Source organism: Nerophis lumbriciformis, linkage group LG10 (assembly GCF_033978685.3).
Source record: "Nerophis lumbriciformis linkage group LG10, RoL_Nlum_v2.1, whole genome shotgun sequence".
Taxonomy (NCBI): Eukaryota; Metazoa; Chordata; class Actinopteri; order Syngnathiformes; family Syngnathidae; genus Nerophis; species Nerophis lumbriciformis.
The window spans coordinates 4,053,461-4,067,500 of record NC_084557.2 but is presented as its reverse complement, the minus strand read 5'-3'; the positions used below and the strand labels follow the sequence as shown (position 1 = coordinate 4,067,500).

The 14,040-nt window shown below is 45.5% G+C and overlaps 1 protein-coding gene and 1 non-coding gene across 5 annotated transcripts in view; one reads left to right on the top strand and one right to left on the bottom strand.

The window, feature by feature from the left end:
• Positions 1-295: 295 nt before the first annotated feature.
• Positions 296-14,040, top strand: part of LOC133612183 (uncharacterized) — a 39,406-nt gene continuing 25,661 nt past the window's right edge. For 2 of the 4 annotated variants that reach the window (XM_072913870.1, XM_061969349.2), the window contains exons 1-9: positions 296-371; positions 6,889-6,950; positions 7,016-7,130; positions 7,187-7,361; positions 7,435-7,546; positions 9,797-9,903; positions 9,967-10,093; positions 10,161-10,281; positions 12,630-12,715. In XM_072913870.1, coding sequence (XP_072769971.1) covers positions 6,893-6,950; positions 7,016-7,130; positions 7,187-7,361; positions 7,435-7,546; positions 9,797-9,903; positions 9,967-10,093; positions 10,161-10,281; positions 12,630-12,715 — 901 coding nt within the window. In that variant the 5' untranslated portion in view covers positions 296-371; positions 6,889-6,892. Of the gene's footprint in view, positions 372-523; positions 549-6,888; positions 6,951-7,014; positions 7,131-7,186; positions 7,362-7,434; positions 7,547-9,796; positions 9,904-9,966; positions 10,094-10,160; positions 10,282-12,629; positions 12,716-14,040 lie in introns of those variants that run through there. The other 2 variants (XM_072913869.1, XM_072913871.1) reach the window with 2 other exon arrangements.
• On the bottom strand, positions 10,306-10,377 carry trnag-ucc (transfer RNA glycine (anticodon UCC)). Its single transcript has one exon. It is a non-coding gene; the product is annotated as a tRNA-Gly (tRNA).

The window sequence follows — 14,040 nt, the reverse complement described above, 5'->3', positions numbered from 1 at the left end:
AAAAATGGAATATTGTATTTTTTGTCAAAATAAAATTTACTTTTTATTTGTAATAAATGGCTTTTTTTGGTGCAAAAACTCTGATTATAGCCTTATTTATTTACAATCTCATTATATACTCTTTTATTGTATTGATTTATTGTATCAATTTTATTTTTTATTATATACATCGGCAAAACTAGAAATATTTTTTATTTCCGTGTGTTTTGTGTTCTTATAGTTGATTTTTTTACCCCACAATGAGCCACTTCTGGAGTAGTTGAGCAGCAGAGTATCTGGCTGATGCTCGCTGGCCGTGTAAACAGTGCTGGGGGGTCAAAGTTCAGGCCTACCGAGAGTGTATCTTCCATTTTTCTGTTGCAGTGGAGAAGGTAAGACACACATCATACACTCGTTTAGATGTATTGTTTTATTGGGTTATACGATTGATTGAAGTCTGATGAAGACCTGTTTTCCACCAGGACTGAATTAGGGCTAGAAAAAACAGGTCCCGAGTATCTTCTGCACTAGAATTTGGGTGTCAGTTTCTAAAGCATGTTCCTCTGAAGGTGGAGCTTGGAGGACATTTTATACCAAATTATATTTTCTCTTCTGGAAACTTTACTCAAAATGTCTGGTTGTTGCTGTCCCCTGTATTGTAATTTCCTCTCTTAGTTTTCTCCTTTATATTTCCCATACATGTTCCACGGACTCTACCTCATTGCAGCTCTCACATAATCCTTTTAGGTGTTTACTTATAAAGTATTTAGTATTTTAAAGTATTTACTTATTCAGTCTGGAGTGTCCTAATATAATGCGTGATATGATTCCTTCCTCTTTTGTGCTCCCCCTTACAGTTCCTCCCGCTCCTACTGTGTTCTGTATATTATATGTGTCCTGTTGTCCTAGTGCAGGGGTCGGCAACCCGCGGCTCCGGAGCTGCATGCGGCTCTTTGATCACTCTGATGCGGCTCAGCAGCTTACTTGCCGACCCCCCCGATTTTCCCGGGAGACTTCCGAATTTCAGTACCTCTTGCAGAAAACTCCCGGGTTAATATTCTCCGGTTTTCAACCTTACAGTTATAATAAGGGCGTGCCATGATGGTAAAGCATTTGGCGCCCTCTACAATCTGTATTATCAGCGTGCCAGCCCAATCTATACCTATGCAGAATGCATCTTCTGCTTGAACACGTACAAGACAGCAAGGCATACTTGATCAACAGCCACACAGGTTACACTGACGGTGACCATATAAAACAACTTTAACACTCTTACTAATAATGCGCCACACTTTGAGCCAAAACCATACAAGAATGGCAAACACATTTTGGGAGAACATCTGCACCTTAACACAACATAAACACAACAGAACAAATACCCAGAATCCCATGCAGCCCTGACTCTTCCGGGCTACATTATACACCCCTGCTACCACCAAACCCCGCCCCCACCCCAACCCTGCTCCCTCACACATCAACCGCCCCCTGAGGTGGGCGGGGTTTGGTAGCGGGGGTATATAATGTAGCCCGGAAGAGTTAGGGCTGCATGGGATTCTGGGTATTTGTCCTGTTGTGTTTATGTTGTGTTACGGTGCAGATGTTCTCCCGAAATGTGTTTGTCATTCTTGTTTGGTTTTGGTTCAAAGTGTGGCTCATTATTAGTAAGAGTGTTAAAGTTTGTTTTTTTTCCGCCACCGTCAGTGTAATCTGTGTGGTTGTTGACTAAGTATGCCTTGCTGTCACCCACGTGAGCAAGTGGAAGCCCCGTTCAGGATTTTTCCTCTGACTTACTGACAGTTCCTTCTCTGAGCTGCTCTAGCATTGGTGTCTGCTTTGCCAGCTGATCTGCCAATTCATTGCCCTTTATGTCTGTGTGAGCCGGAACCCATAGGAACCTTAGGTTCGACAGCTAAGATCCAACTCTAAGTCTGAACAGTATTTCATGTATGTCATTAACTACATCTTGTCTGTTTTGCGAACTAAAATTTTGAATAGAGATTAACGCTGACCTTCAGTCTGAGCAGACCATCACCTTTTTTTTTTTAGCTGTGACTCTTCTTCGTTGTTCTTTCTTGAACTGCAATCCGCAGCCTTAGTATTAAAAAAGCAAAGCCTGTATTTCATGTGATTGGATCTTTCGATATGTCCTGTTGCGTTTGGACCAGTTGTTCCTCCCAGGGAATTCAAGTCACAAGTCGCTCCCAAGCTCTTTACGACACTTAAAGCTGAGTAGAAAAACCACCAGAGACAGAATAGGTATTTTGTAATATATTTGCAAAGCTTTGCATATACCGTATTTTCCGCACTATAAGGCGCACCGGATTATTAGCCGCACCTTCAATGAATGGCATATTTCAAAACTTTGTCCACCTATAAGCCGCCCCGGACTATAAGCCGCGCCTACGCTGCGCTAAAGGGAATGTCAAAAAAACAGTCAGATAGGTCAGTCAAACTTTAATAATATATTAAAAACCAGCGTTCTAACAACTCTGTCCCAAAATGTACGCAAATGTGCAATCACAAACATAGTAAAATTCAAAATAGTGCAGAGCAATAGCAACATAATGTTGCTCGAACGTTAATGTCACAACACACAAAATAAACATAGCGCTCACCTTCTGAAGTTATTCTTCATTCGTAAATCCTTCGAATTCTTCGTCTTCGGTGTCCGAATTGAAAAGTTGGGCAAATGTGGGATCCAAAATGGCCGGTTCCGTCTCGTCGAAGTCATCGGAGTCAGTGTCACTGTTCAGCAGTTCTGTGAATCCTGCCTTCCGGAAAGCTCGGACCACAGTTGTGACCGAAATATCTGCCCAGGCATTTACGATCCACTGGCAGATGTTGGCGTATGTCGTCCGGCGCTGTCTCCCTGTCTTAGTGAAGGTGTGTTCGCCTTCGGTCATCCATTGTTCCCACGCCGTTCGCAGTCGTAATTTGAATGCCCTGTTGACACCAATATCCAGTGGTTGGAGTTCTTTGGTTAATCCACCCGGAATGACGGCGAGTGTTGTATTTGTGTGCTTCACTTGTTTTTTGACACCATCTGTGATGTGGGCGCGCATGGAGTCGTATATCAACATGGACAGAGCTGCGTGAAAAAAGCCACCCGGCCTCTTCGCGTAAACTTCCCTTAACCACTCGCTCATCTTTTCTTCATCCATCCATCCCTTCGAGTTAGCTTTTATGATGACGCCGGCTGGAAAGGTCTCTTTTGGCAAGGTCTTCCTTTTGAATATCACCATGGGTGGAAGTTTCTGGCCATTAGCATGGCAAGCTAGAACCACAGTGAAGGACGACTTCTCATTCCCTGTGGTGCGAATATTCACCGTACGTGCTCCCGTTGTATCCACAGTATCCACAGTGCGGTTCACAGGAATATCAGTTGCTGTGAAATAGTAATCCGTGTGCGGATGGAGAGATTGCGTCTTTTCATGAACCGGATCCTTGTCGCTTAGTAGGAGCCATTTTGTGGTCTTTACAGATGTAAACAGGAAATGAAACGTACGGTAATATCCGCGCCCTTTTTCTTCTTCTACGCGGGCGGGTGGTTGCTTACAGTAGAAGAAGAAGCGCTTCCTGTTCTATGGGGGCGGGTGCTTACCTTGGCGGTTGCTTGCGTAGAAGAAGAAGCGCTTCCTGTTCTACCGGGAAAAAAGATGGCGGCTGTTTACCGTAGTTACGAGACCTAAACTTTATGAAAATGAATCTTAATATTAATCCATATATAAAGCGCACCGGGTTAAAAGCCGCACTGTCAGCTTTTGAGTAAATTTGTGGTTTTTAGGTGCGGCTAATGGTGCGGAAAATACGGTACATTGAGACCAGTCCAGCATAGAACATTCAATCGCGCCGCCAAGATGGTCTGCCCCACCCCGCCCCCGAAAAACCCTCTCCCCTCTTAAGTCTCTCTTCCTCCCACCCTCGCAGTGTTGTCTCTCCAGCCAAAACACATGCCCATTATCTCTCTTTCTTACATTCCTCACTCAAGGTTAAGCACACAGTTTTTTGCAGACAACCAAAAGACCACAATTGGACGAAAAACACTAGCTGTTTTGTAATATTATTATGAAACAAAAGAAGTAACACTTAAATTCGGATATATGTAAATATCTGCCTCCGACAGTCCGTAAATATTGGCTTAAGCAAACTGTATTTTGGATTCCAACGGTCTTCAACCATCACTACCACCCTTCCACTGAGCTCTTGACCATTGTCTTTTTGCCGAGGCCAAATATCCATCGAAGCTGCAGGGAGCAACCAAGTAGGAGTAACTGTTGAAGGTCTTGATAAAGAAAACTGCATTTGTGTTAATTTGATGTCTTCTGCCATTCTCCTGGGAAAACATTCATATTGAGCTCCCTGGCTCTCCCAGGATGGTAACATCACCCTTCTTGTAGGGCGCTGTATTTCAGAGTGACCTCAACTGCAATGGCATCTCCACCTGGAGTGCAGAAAGAGGCGTTGTCCTGAAAGCGGCACAACACAGTCTCAGGGCTCGTGTCTGAACTGGTTCCAATATTTGAACAGACTGCTGACCCATATACAATACATGCATAGTCTAAAATCGCCCCCTTACTATAGCGATGCAAAACCTTTTCCTGGCTGCTCTGCTGGTACTCACCCTCCTCCTTCCATGTTAGCCTAGTGCAGGGGTCGGCAACCTTTACCAGTCAAAGAGCCATTTTGACCAGTTTCACAAATTATAGAAAACAATGGGAGCCGCAAACATTTTTTGAAGTTTTAAATGAAATAACACTGCATGCAAAGTTTTTTTTTTGCTTTGTGCTATGTGTAAACCAGGGGTCTCAGACACGCTGCCCACACCTTTATATGGAATTTTAAAGCTGGTGCGGTACACGGGTTCTAACTGAATAGCGCTTGTCAGCGTCATGCGTGCCATAATGGTACAGCATATAGCGCCCACTACAACCAGCGTGCCTGATCAGCCACATGTTGTATGGGACTTTCGCTTGCTAACATAGGTAACAGCAAGGCATACTTGCTCAACAACCACACAGGTTACACTGACGGTGGAGGTATAAAAAAACAAAACGTTAACACTCTTACTAATAATGCGCCACACTGTGAACCCACACCAAACAAGAATGACAAACACATTTCGGGAGAACATCTGCACCGTAACACAACATAAACACAACAGGACAAATACCCAGAATCCCATGCAGCCCTAACTCTTCCGGGATACATTATACACCCCCGCTACCAAACCCCGCCCACCTCAACCGTCGCACAGAGAGAGGGGGTAGGGGCGGGGCTTGGCGGTAGCAGGGGTGTATAATGTATCCCGGAAGAGTTAGGGCTGCATGGGATTCTGGGTGTTTGTTCTGTTGTGTTTATGTTGTGTTAAGGTGCAGATGTTCTCCCGAAATTTGTTTGTCATTCTTGTTTGGTTTTGGTTCAAAGTGTGGCGCATTATTAGTAAGAGTGTTAAAGTTGTTTCATATGGTCACCGTCGGTGTAACCTGTGTGGCTGTTGACCAAGTATGCCTTGCTGTCACGTACGTGTGCAAGCTGAAGATGTATATTGTATAATAAGTGTTAGGCTGGCACGCTGTTAATACAGATTGTAGAGGGCGCCAAATGTTGTAACATCATGGCACGCCCTTATTATAGCTGTAAGGGTGAAAATCGGTGAATATTGATTCCGAGAGGCACTGAAATCCGGAAGTCTCAGGGGAAAATTGGGGGGTTCAGCAAGTAAGCTGCTGAGCCGCATCAGAGTGATCAAAGAGCCGCATGCGGCTCCGGAGCCGCGGGTTGCCGACCCCTGGCCTAGTGTCCATCCACATACCCAAAGACCTACATGAATTGACTTGTTCTACTACCTGGCCATACGCAAGCACTCTCCTTTTCCATGTGAACACTATAATTGTTTTCTTACCCCACCGATAAGCCCATTCTTCCACCACACTTTGTGCCTCTTGAATGTTATTTGTGACAAACATTTCTAGCACGTTTCCATAAAGCGTCATCATCTGCAAATAATCAACGCCCAATACTGCCTTCAGCATGTTCAAAGATGTAATCGATCGTAAAAGAAAATAAGATTGGGGCGAATCACACTCCCTTGGGGAGTATCCGATAGTTCTCTGACCTGTACAAAGCTAATCTTTAATACATCTCCAAGTTCGACCAGAGATACCCAACAACCCTAAGGTCTATGGATGTTCTCATCCATCAGGTCTTTGTCATCTCAGGGCATTCAATCGATCGCAACCGGACTGTTTGGTTTGTCTTGAAGACGTTTAAAAGTAGGCTTTTAAGACAAACCAAACAGTCCAGTTGCAATCGATCGACTGCCCTGAGACCATTAACCTTTCCTTGATTATTAGTCGCTCCTTCCAGACCATGTCGTAAGCCTTCTCTGCGTAAAAAATACTGCCAACACTGACCCGAGATACCCATCAACCCTAAGGTCTATGGATGTTCTCATCCATCAGGTCTTTGTCATCTCAGGGCATTCAATCGATCGCAACCGGACTGTTTGGTTTGTCTTGAAGACGTTTAAAAGTAGGCTTTTAAGACAAACCAAACAGTCCAGTTGCAATCGATTGACTGCCCTGAGACCATTAACCTTTCCTTGATTATTAGTCGCTCCTTCCAGACCATGTCGTAAGCCTTCTCTGCGTAAAAAATACTGCCAACACTGACTCTTTATTAACTTGAGCTTTCCTTGTATGCGCTTCCAAACCTTACAGAATCCATTGTTCTCCTTCCTCTCCTGAAGAATCCTCTTACTCTCCCCAATGTGCATCAGCCTCTCAGTAATCATCCTCTCCATGACTTACCCTATAGGCCTATGATTGCTCTGGTTAGTAGGATCCTTCCCTGGTTTTCTTGTCAGGACAATCACCACCTATGTCCAATTTTTCTTATGTCGTCATGAAGAGATATGCTGAAGAGAGCGAGCACACTGGTCCTCAGAAGAGGACTGTCAATATTGAACAATGGTGAGTAGTCTTTTAGTAGAGGAGTGTATTGTACACACGTATAATGACTAGGATGACTTTTTTAGACAGTGTCTTCAGAGTTCACCCATCAGTGTCACAGGCGCTGGCGGAAAACCGACCGGTGGTGGCGCTAGAGAGCACCATTATCACTCACGGCATGCCCTACCCTCACAACCTCAGGTATGCAATGTGGTGAAGGAATGTGTTCTACCATCATGATGAGTGTGTCATTGCAGAACAGCTCAAGAGGTGGAGGCCATTGTGCGAGCTGAAAACGCCACACCCGCCACTGTTGGAGTGATTAGGGGCAAAGTTCACGTCGGACTGTCTTCAGGGGAGCTGGACTTCTTGGCCCGCTGCGACGGCTCCATGAAGGTGTCTCGACGAGACCTGCCCTATGTTGTCAGTCAGGTGAGCCTGCAACACTCAAAGCTGCGCATCGGCCTGCCACGTATTTGACCACCACACTGGACGTGTTCCTCAGGGGCTCTCGGGGGGGACCACCGTGTCGGCCACCATGATAGCAGCGCACCGGGCTGGCATCCCGGTGTTTGTCACAGGTGGCATCGGGGGAGTGCACAGAGACGGACAGAACAGTAAGATCTCAAAACTAAGAGCAATCTAAAGAAACATCGCAACTGGACTGTTTGGTTTGTCTTAGAAGATGTTTGGACTCTCATCCAAGTAGGCTTCATCAGTTCTTGATCATAGACTTAGATTGGTCACATCTAGTCTTGGACTTAAATTGGTCAGATCTAGTTTTAGGCTTAGATTGGTCAGATCTAGTCTTAGACTTAGATTGGTCAGATCTAGTCTTGGACTTAGATTGGTCACATCTAGTCTTGGACTTAAATTGGTCAGATCTAGTCTTGGACTCAGATTGGTCACATCTAGTCTTGGACTTAGATTGGTTACATCTAGTCTTAGACTTAAATTGGTCACATCTAGTCTTGGACTTAAATTGGTCACATCTAGTCTTAGACTTAGAATGGTCACATCTAGTCTTACACTTAGATTGGTCAGATCTAGTCTTACACTTAGATTGGTCACATATAGTCTTAGATTTACATTGGTCACATCAAGTCTTGGACTTAGATTGGTCACATCTAATCTTACACTTAGATTGGGCACATCTAGTCTTGGATTCTGATTGGTCACATCTAGTCTTAGACTTTAATTGGTCACATCTAGTCTTGAACTTAAATTGGTCACATCTAGTCTTGGACTTAAATTGGTCACATCTAGTCTTAGACTTAGAATTGTCACATCTAGTCTTACACTTAGATTGGTCAGATCTAGTCTTACACTTAGATTGGTCAGATATAGTCTTAGACATAGATTGGTCAGACCTAGTCTTTGACTTAGATTGGTCACATCTAGTCTTGGATTTACATTGGTCACATCAAGTCTTGGACTTAGATTGGTCACATCTAATCTTACACTTAGATTGGGCACATCTAGTCTTGGACTCTGATTGGTCACATCTAGTCTTAGACTTTAATTGGTCACATCTAGTCTTGAATTTAAATTGGTCACATCTAGTCTTGGACTTAAATTGGTCACATCTAGTCTTAGACTTAGAATGGTCACATCTAGTCTTGGACTCAGATTGGTCAGATATAGTCATAGACTTAGATTGGTTACATCTAGTCTTAGACTTAAATTGGTCACATCTAGTCTTGGACTTAAATTGGTCACATCTAGTCTTAGACTTAGAATGGTCACATCTAGTCTTGGACTCAAATTGGTCAGATATAGCCATAGACTTAGATTGGTCACATCTAGTCTTACACTTAGATTTGTCACATCTGGTCTTACACTTAGATTGGTCAGATCTAGTCTTGGACTCAGATTGGTCACATCTAGTCTTGGACTTAGATTGGTCACATCTAGTCTTGGACTTAATCTGGTCACATCTAGTCATAGACTTAGATTAGCCAGATCTAGTCTTGGACTCAGATCGGTCACATCTAGTCTTACACTTAGATTGGTCAGTTCTAGTCTTAGACTTGTTTTGTTCACTCTTTAGCATAATTATCAGTACTTCCTTTGCTCTTCAAATATTTTTACAGATTTTATTTCTTCTTGTTGTTGCAATTTCTAGACAATTACAATGCATTCATTTGTATACAAAACAAAGTTCAACTCCAAACTTATTTACTTGCATGACAACCTCCTTAATCAATCAGAAATATCAAGCAGCTAAAATCCGCCAAACATGGATAAGTGTGGAGAAAGTGTTTTGCAGTTTTCCCATCATCCCTTGCGATGGATTAAAATGGGTGTCATTTAAAAAATGTTTTATGTTGATTAGACATTTTTTTATAATAGCCACAAATTTCATTGAGCAGGTTGTGTGACCATTTGTGTTTACTTTTTTTTTTTCCTGCACTGTGACTAGGGAAGGTTGTTTGGAGTGGGTCATATCAGTAAACGCTGCCCACCAATGGAGTGAAAGTACAATTAAAGGCAGTTACTTTAGTTGGCCACCAGATGGTGACATAAATCAAACCAAACCAATGTTAAGTTAAAGTACCAATGATTGTCACACACACACTAGGTGTGGAAAAAGTATTCTCTGCATTTGACCCATCACCCTTGATCACCCCCTGGGAGGTGAGGGGAGCAGTGAGCAGCAGCGGTGGCCGCGCCAGTAATCATTTTTGGTGATTTAACCCCCAATTCCAACCCTTGATGCTGAGTGCCAAGCAGGGAGGTAATGGCTCCCATTTTTATAGTCTTTGGTATGACTCGGCTGGGGTTTTAACTCACAACCTACCCATCTCAGGGCGGACAGTTGCTGTATTGTTATAATTTTCTAATATTATTTGTACTTATTTGTGCAGGTCTGGATATCAGTGCTGATCTGACAGAACTGGGCAGGACTCCCATCGCCGTGGTGTCCGCTGGCGTCAAGTCTATTCTGGACATCGGCCGCACACTGGAGTACCTGGTAAGATGTCTGCATGTTATTCAGAATGAATTCTTCTAAGTGTGACTGGAACTTTCCAATCAGGAGACGCAGGGTGTTTGTGTGGCCACCTATGGACCGTCCAAGGAATTTCCAGCATTCTTCTCCCCATCGAGCGGTTTCACGTCTCCGTATCAAGTCTGCAATCCTGACAAAGCCGCAGAACTCATTGGTAGGTGACTATTTCCATGTTCTGCACGACTGAGGAGGGTCAACATCTTTGTCAAATGTCCCTTCAGAAAGCGCTCTTTCATTGGGCGTCCAGAGTGGCGTCCTCATAGCCGTGCCCATCCCTGAGGAGCACGCCGCAGCAGGCCAGCAGATCGAGGAAGCCATACAAACAGCCCTGGAGGAAACAAGGTAGGAAAAAAGCAACAGAAGGTGTGCGTTGGCCGGGAATCGAACCCGGGTCAACTGCTTGGAAGGCAGCTATGCTCACCACTATACCACCAACGCTCTGACATGGTGTTGTTCCAGTTAGAGTCAGTGTTCGCGATAACTGCGTTATTAAATAACGGTCTTAGTAAAGTGGCGGTCCGCTCCCTGTACGATCAGTGTCAGAGCTTGGTCCGCATTGCCGGCAGTAAGTCGGACCCGTTTCCAGTGAGGGTTGGACTCCGCCAAGGCTGCCCTTTGTCACGCATTCTGTTCATAACTTTTATGGACAGAATTTCTAGGCGCAGTCAAGGCGTTGAGGGGATCTGGTTTGGTGGCTGCAGGATTAGGTCTCTGCTATTTGCAGATGATGTTGAGTAGCCCTGTCGTGTACTGAAATCTATGGACTCCACTGTTATCCACGGATTGGGATGAGTTGTTTCTGTAGAAACTCCATGGTTTACAGTTTGGCAATAAAATGTATGTCATTACCTGTGGTCATCTTGTATCAAAATAGTGTCAATGGTCAAAAGCACTGGTTCTCAAATAGTTTAGCTGCAGGACCCCTGAATAACAAAAATCAGCTACGCAATTTGTAGTAATGAGTAAGTCGGACTCGTTTCCAGTGAGGGTTGGACTCCGCCAAGGCTGCCCTTTGTCACAGATTCTGTCCATAACTTTTATGGACAGAATTTCTAGGCGCAGTCAGGGCGTTAAGGGGATCTGGTTTGGTGGCTGCAGGATTAGGTCTCTGCTTTTTGCAGATGATGTGGTCCTGATGGCTTCATCTGGCCAGGATCTTCAGCTCTCGCTGGATCGGTTCGCAGCCGAGTGTGAAACGACTGGGATGAGAATCAGCACCTCCAAGTCCGAGTCCATGGTTCTCGCCCGGAAAAGGGTGGAGTGCCATCTCCGGGTTGGGGAGGAGACCCTGCCCCAAGTGGAGGAGTTCAAGTACCTCGGAGTCTTGTTCACTGTCATGACTTGATCTTGGGTGTTTGCTTTTCCGGGATGCAACGGAAAGTTGGCTCGGGCGAGACGGGAATGTAAGTACATTTATTATTTAAAGACTATAAATACAAAAAAAAGGATCAAACAAAAAGCGCGCACAGAGGCGGAGAATAAACTATGAAACCAAAAGACTATAGCAAAAAAGTACAAACGAAAAGCACGCACAATGGCGGAGAACAAACTATGAAACCAAAAAGACTATAAACATGGAACAAAACTTACTTGGCTTGGACAAAAATAGTTGCATGAAGAACGAACATGGAAAGAACGGACAGAGCATAAATGTGGAGAGGTCGTCAGAAAGACAAACTGAAAAACACTGAACTTAAATACTACAGACATGATTAACGAAAACAGGTGCGTGACTCAAGACGTGAAACAGGTGCGTGGCGTGACAGGTGAAAACTAATGGGTTGCTATGGTGACAATCAAGAGTGCACAATGAGTCCAAACGTGGAACAGGTGAAACTAATGGGGTAATCATGGAAACAAGACAAGGGAGTGAAAAGACAGAAACTAAAGAGTCCTATAACTAAACAAAACATGACTTAAAACAAAACATGATTACACAGACATGACATTCACGAGTGAGAGAAGAGTGGATCGTGAGATCGACAGGCGGATCTGTGCGGCGTCTTCAGTAATGCGGACGCTGTATCGATCCGTTGGGGTGAAGAAGGAGCTGAGCCGAAAGGCAAAGCTCTCAATTTACCTACCGGTCGATCTACGTTCCCATCCTCACCTATGGTCATGAGGTTATGACCGAAAGGACAAGATCACGGGTACAAGGAGAAGAGGAGCCAGGTGGCGGGCCTCTCCCTTAGAGATAGGGTGAGAAACTCTGTCATCCGGGAGGAACTCAGAGTAAAGCCGCTGATCCTCCACATCGAGAGGAGCCAGTTGAGGTGGTTCGGCCATCTGGTCAGGATGCCACCCGAACGCCTCCCTAGGGAGGTGTTTAGGGCACGTCCGACCGGTAGGAGGCCACGGGGAAGACCCAGGACACGTTGGGAAGACTATGTCTCCATGCTGGCCTGGGAATGCCTCGGGATCCCCCGGGAAGAGCTGGAGGAAGTGGCTGGGGAGAGGGAAGTCTGGGCTTCCCTGCTTAGGCTGCTGCCCCCGCGACCCGACCTCGGATAAGCGGAAGAAGATGGATGGATGGATGGATGGATAGTTTTTACACAACTTTCTGCTCTCTAACAAGGAAATCAAGATTTGTTTTTTTTTTACATCCTACTACTCAATGATCAGCTCCATGTTAGAACATTACATCTGCAATTGAAATATCTTCTTTGTTTGTGCTTCATTGTTTCCCTCAGCGCTAAAAGCATCAGAGGAAGAGACGTGACTCCGTACATTCTTCAGCGAGTCAATGAGCTGACCAAAGGAAAGTCCCTTCATGCCAGTATCCTTCATTACAATCTTTCATTCACTCTTCTTCTCCGGTCTTGTCCCGCACATACAGTATATACTGTAGATAGACACCGCCTTAAATTGGACCTTAACTTCCAAAACTTATATCAACATTTCATCTTTTTATGGTTATATTACACCTGTTTGCTCGTATAGTTATTTTGTTTAAACATTTTGTTTTAGTCATAGCATTTTGGCTCTCGGGCCGCACTTTGGACACTCATGGTACGGAGCAAGGGTATCAGGTTCAAACACTGATGACATCTATTAAACAAGACCAGAGGCAAAGAATTAAACAGAGACAGAATTCAATTTGGACTCAATATTGAGGAAAGTCGTCTGTACACTGTACTCTTGTGCAGTATCTCAGCACGCTCTGACGAAAAAAGGTTTACGTTAGAGATGCGCGGATAGGCAATTATTTAATCCGCAACCGCATCAGAAAGTCGTCAACCATCCGCCATCCACCCGATGTAACATTTGATCAGAACCGCACCCGCCCGTTGTTATATATCTAATATAGACGATGCAAGGCATTAGTGAGGTTATAAAGCTTTTGCCTGTTAAAGAAAGGAGACTGATCCAATGCAGCACAGACATTCGCGTGCCACGCTGTCACGACCCAGACACACACCAGTGCGCAATCATATGGGAGCCGCGCTGAGCGCACCTCCAAGCGCGTCTCGCTGCCGGCGACGGCCGGGTATGGGCCCAACGCTCCAGCGCCATCCATTTTCAGGGCTAGTTGATTCGGCAGGTGGGTTGTTACACACTCCTTAGCGGGTTCCGACTTCCATGGCCACCGTCCTGCTGTCTACATCAACCAGGGTGAGCCCCACCCCTTTCGTGAGCGCACTGCGCGCGGAGTGACCCCTGTTACGCGCCCCCGGCAACAGGGGTGGCGGGCAGGTAAGCTGCGCGGGCGGAGCGCGCGGAGTGACCCCTGTTACGAGCCCCCGACCACGGGGGTGGCGGGCAGGTAAGCTGCTTACCTGCTGCGCGTGACGCCGGCCGCGGCGGGGTGTCGGTGCGGTGGGCGCGGTGGTGACCCTGGACGTGCGTCGGGCCCTTCTCGCGGATCGCCTCAGCTACGGCTCCCGGTGGGGCCCTCTCGGGGGAAGGGGCCTCGGTCCCGGACCCCGGCGAGGCGTCGGGGGCCTTCTCCGCTCCGTAAAAGTGTCCATCTCTTTTTCTTTTTTTTCTTCTGTTGTGGCATATGCAGCAGGTGCCTGCTCGTTTTTCGTATGTGGGTAACAACATTTAACTATGTATATATATTTCCGAATTGGTTTAACTGCCACCCGCCTGAATCTATTG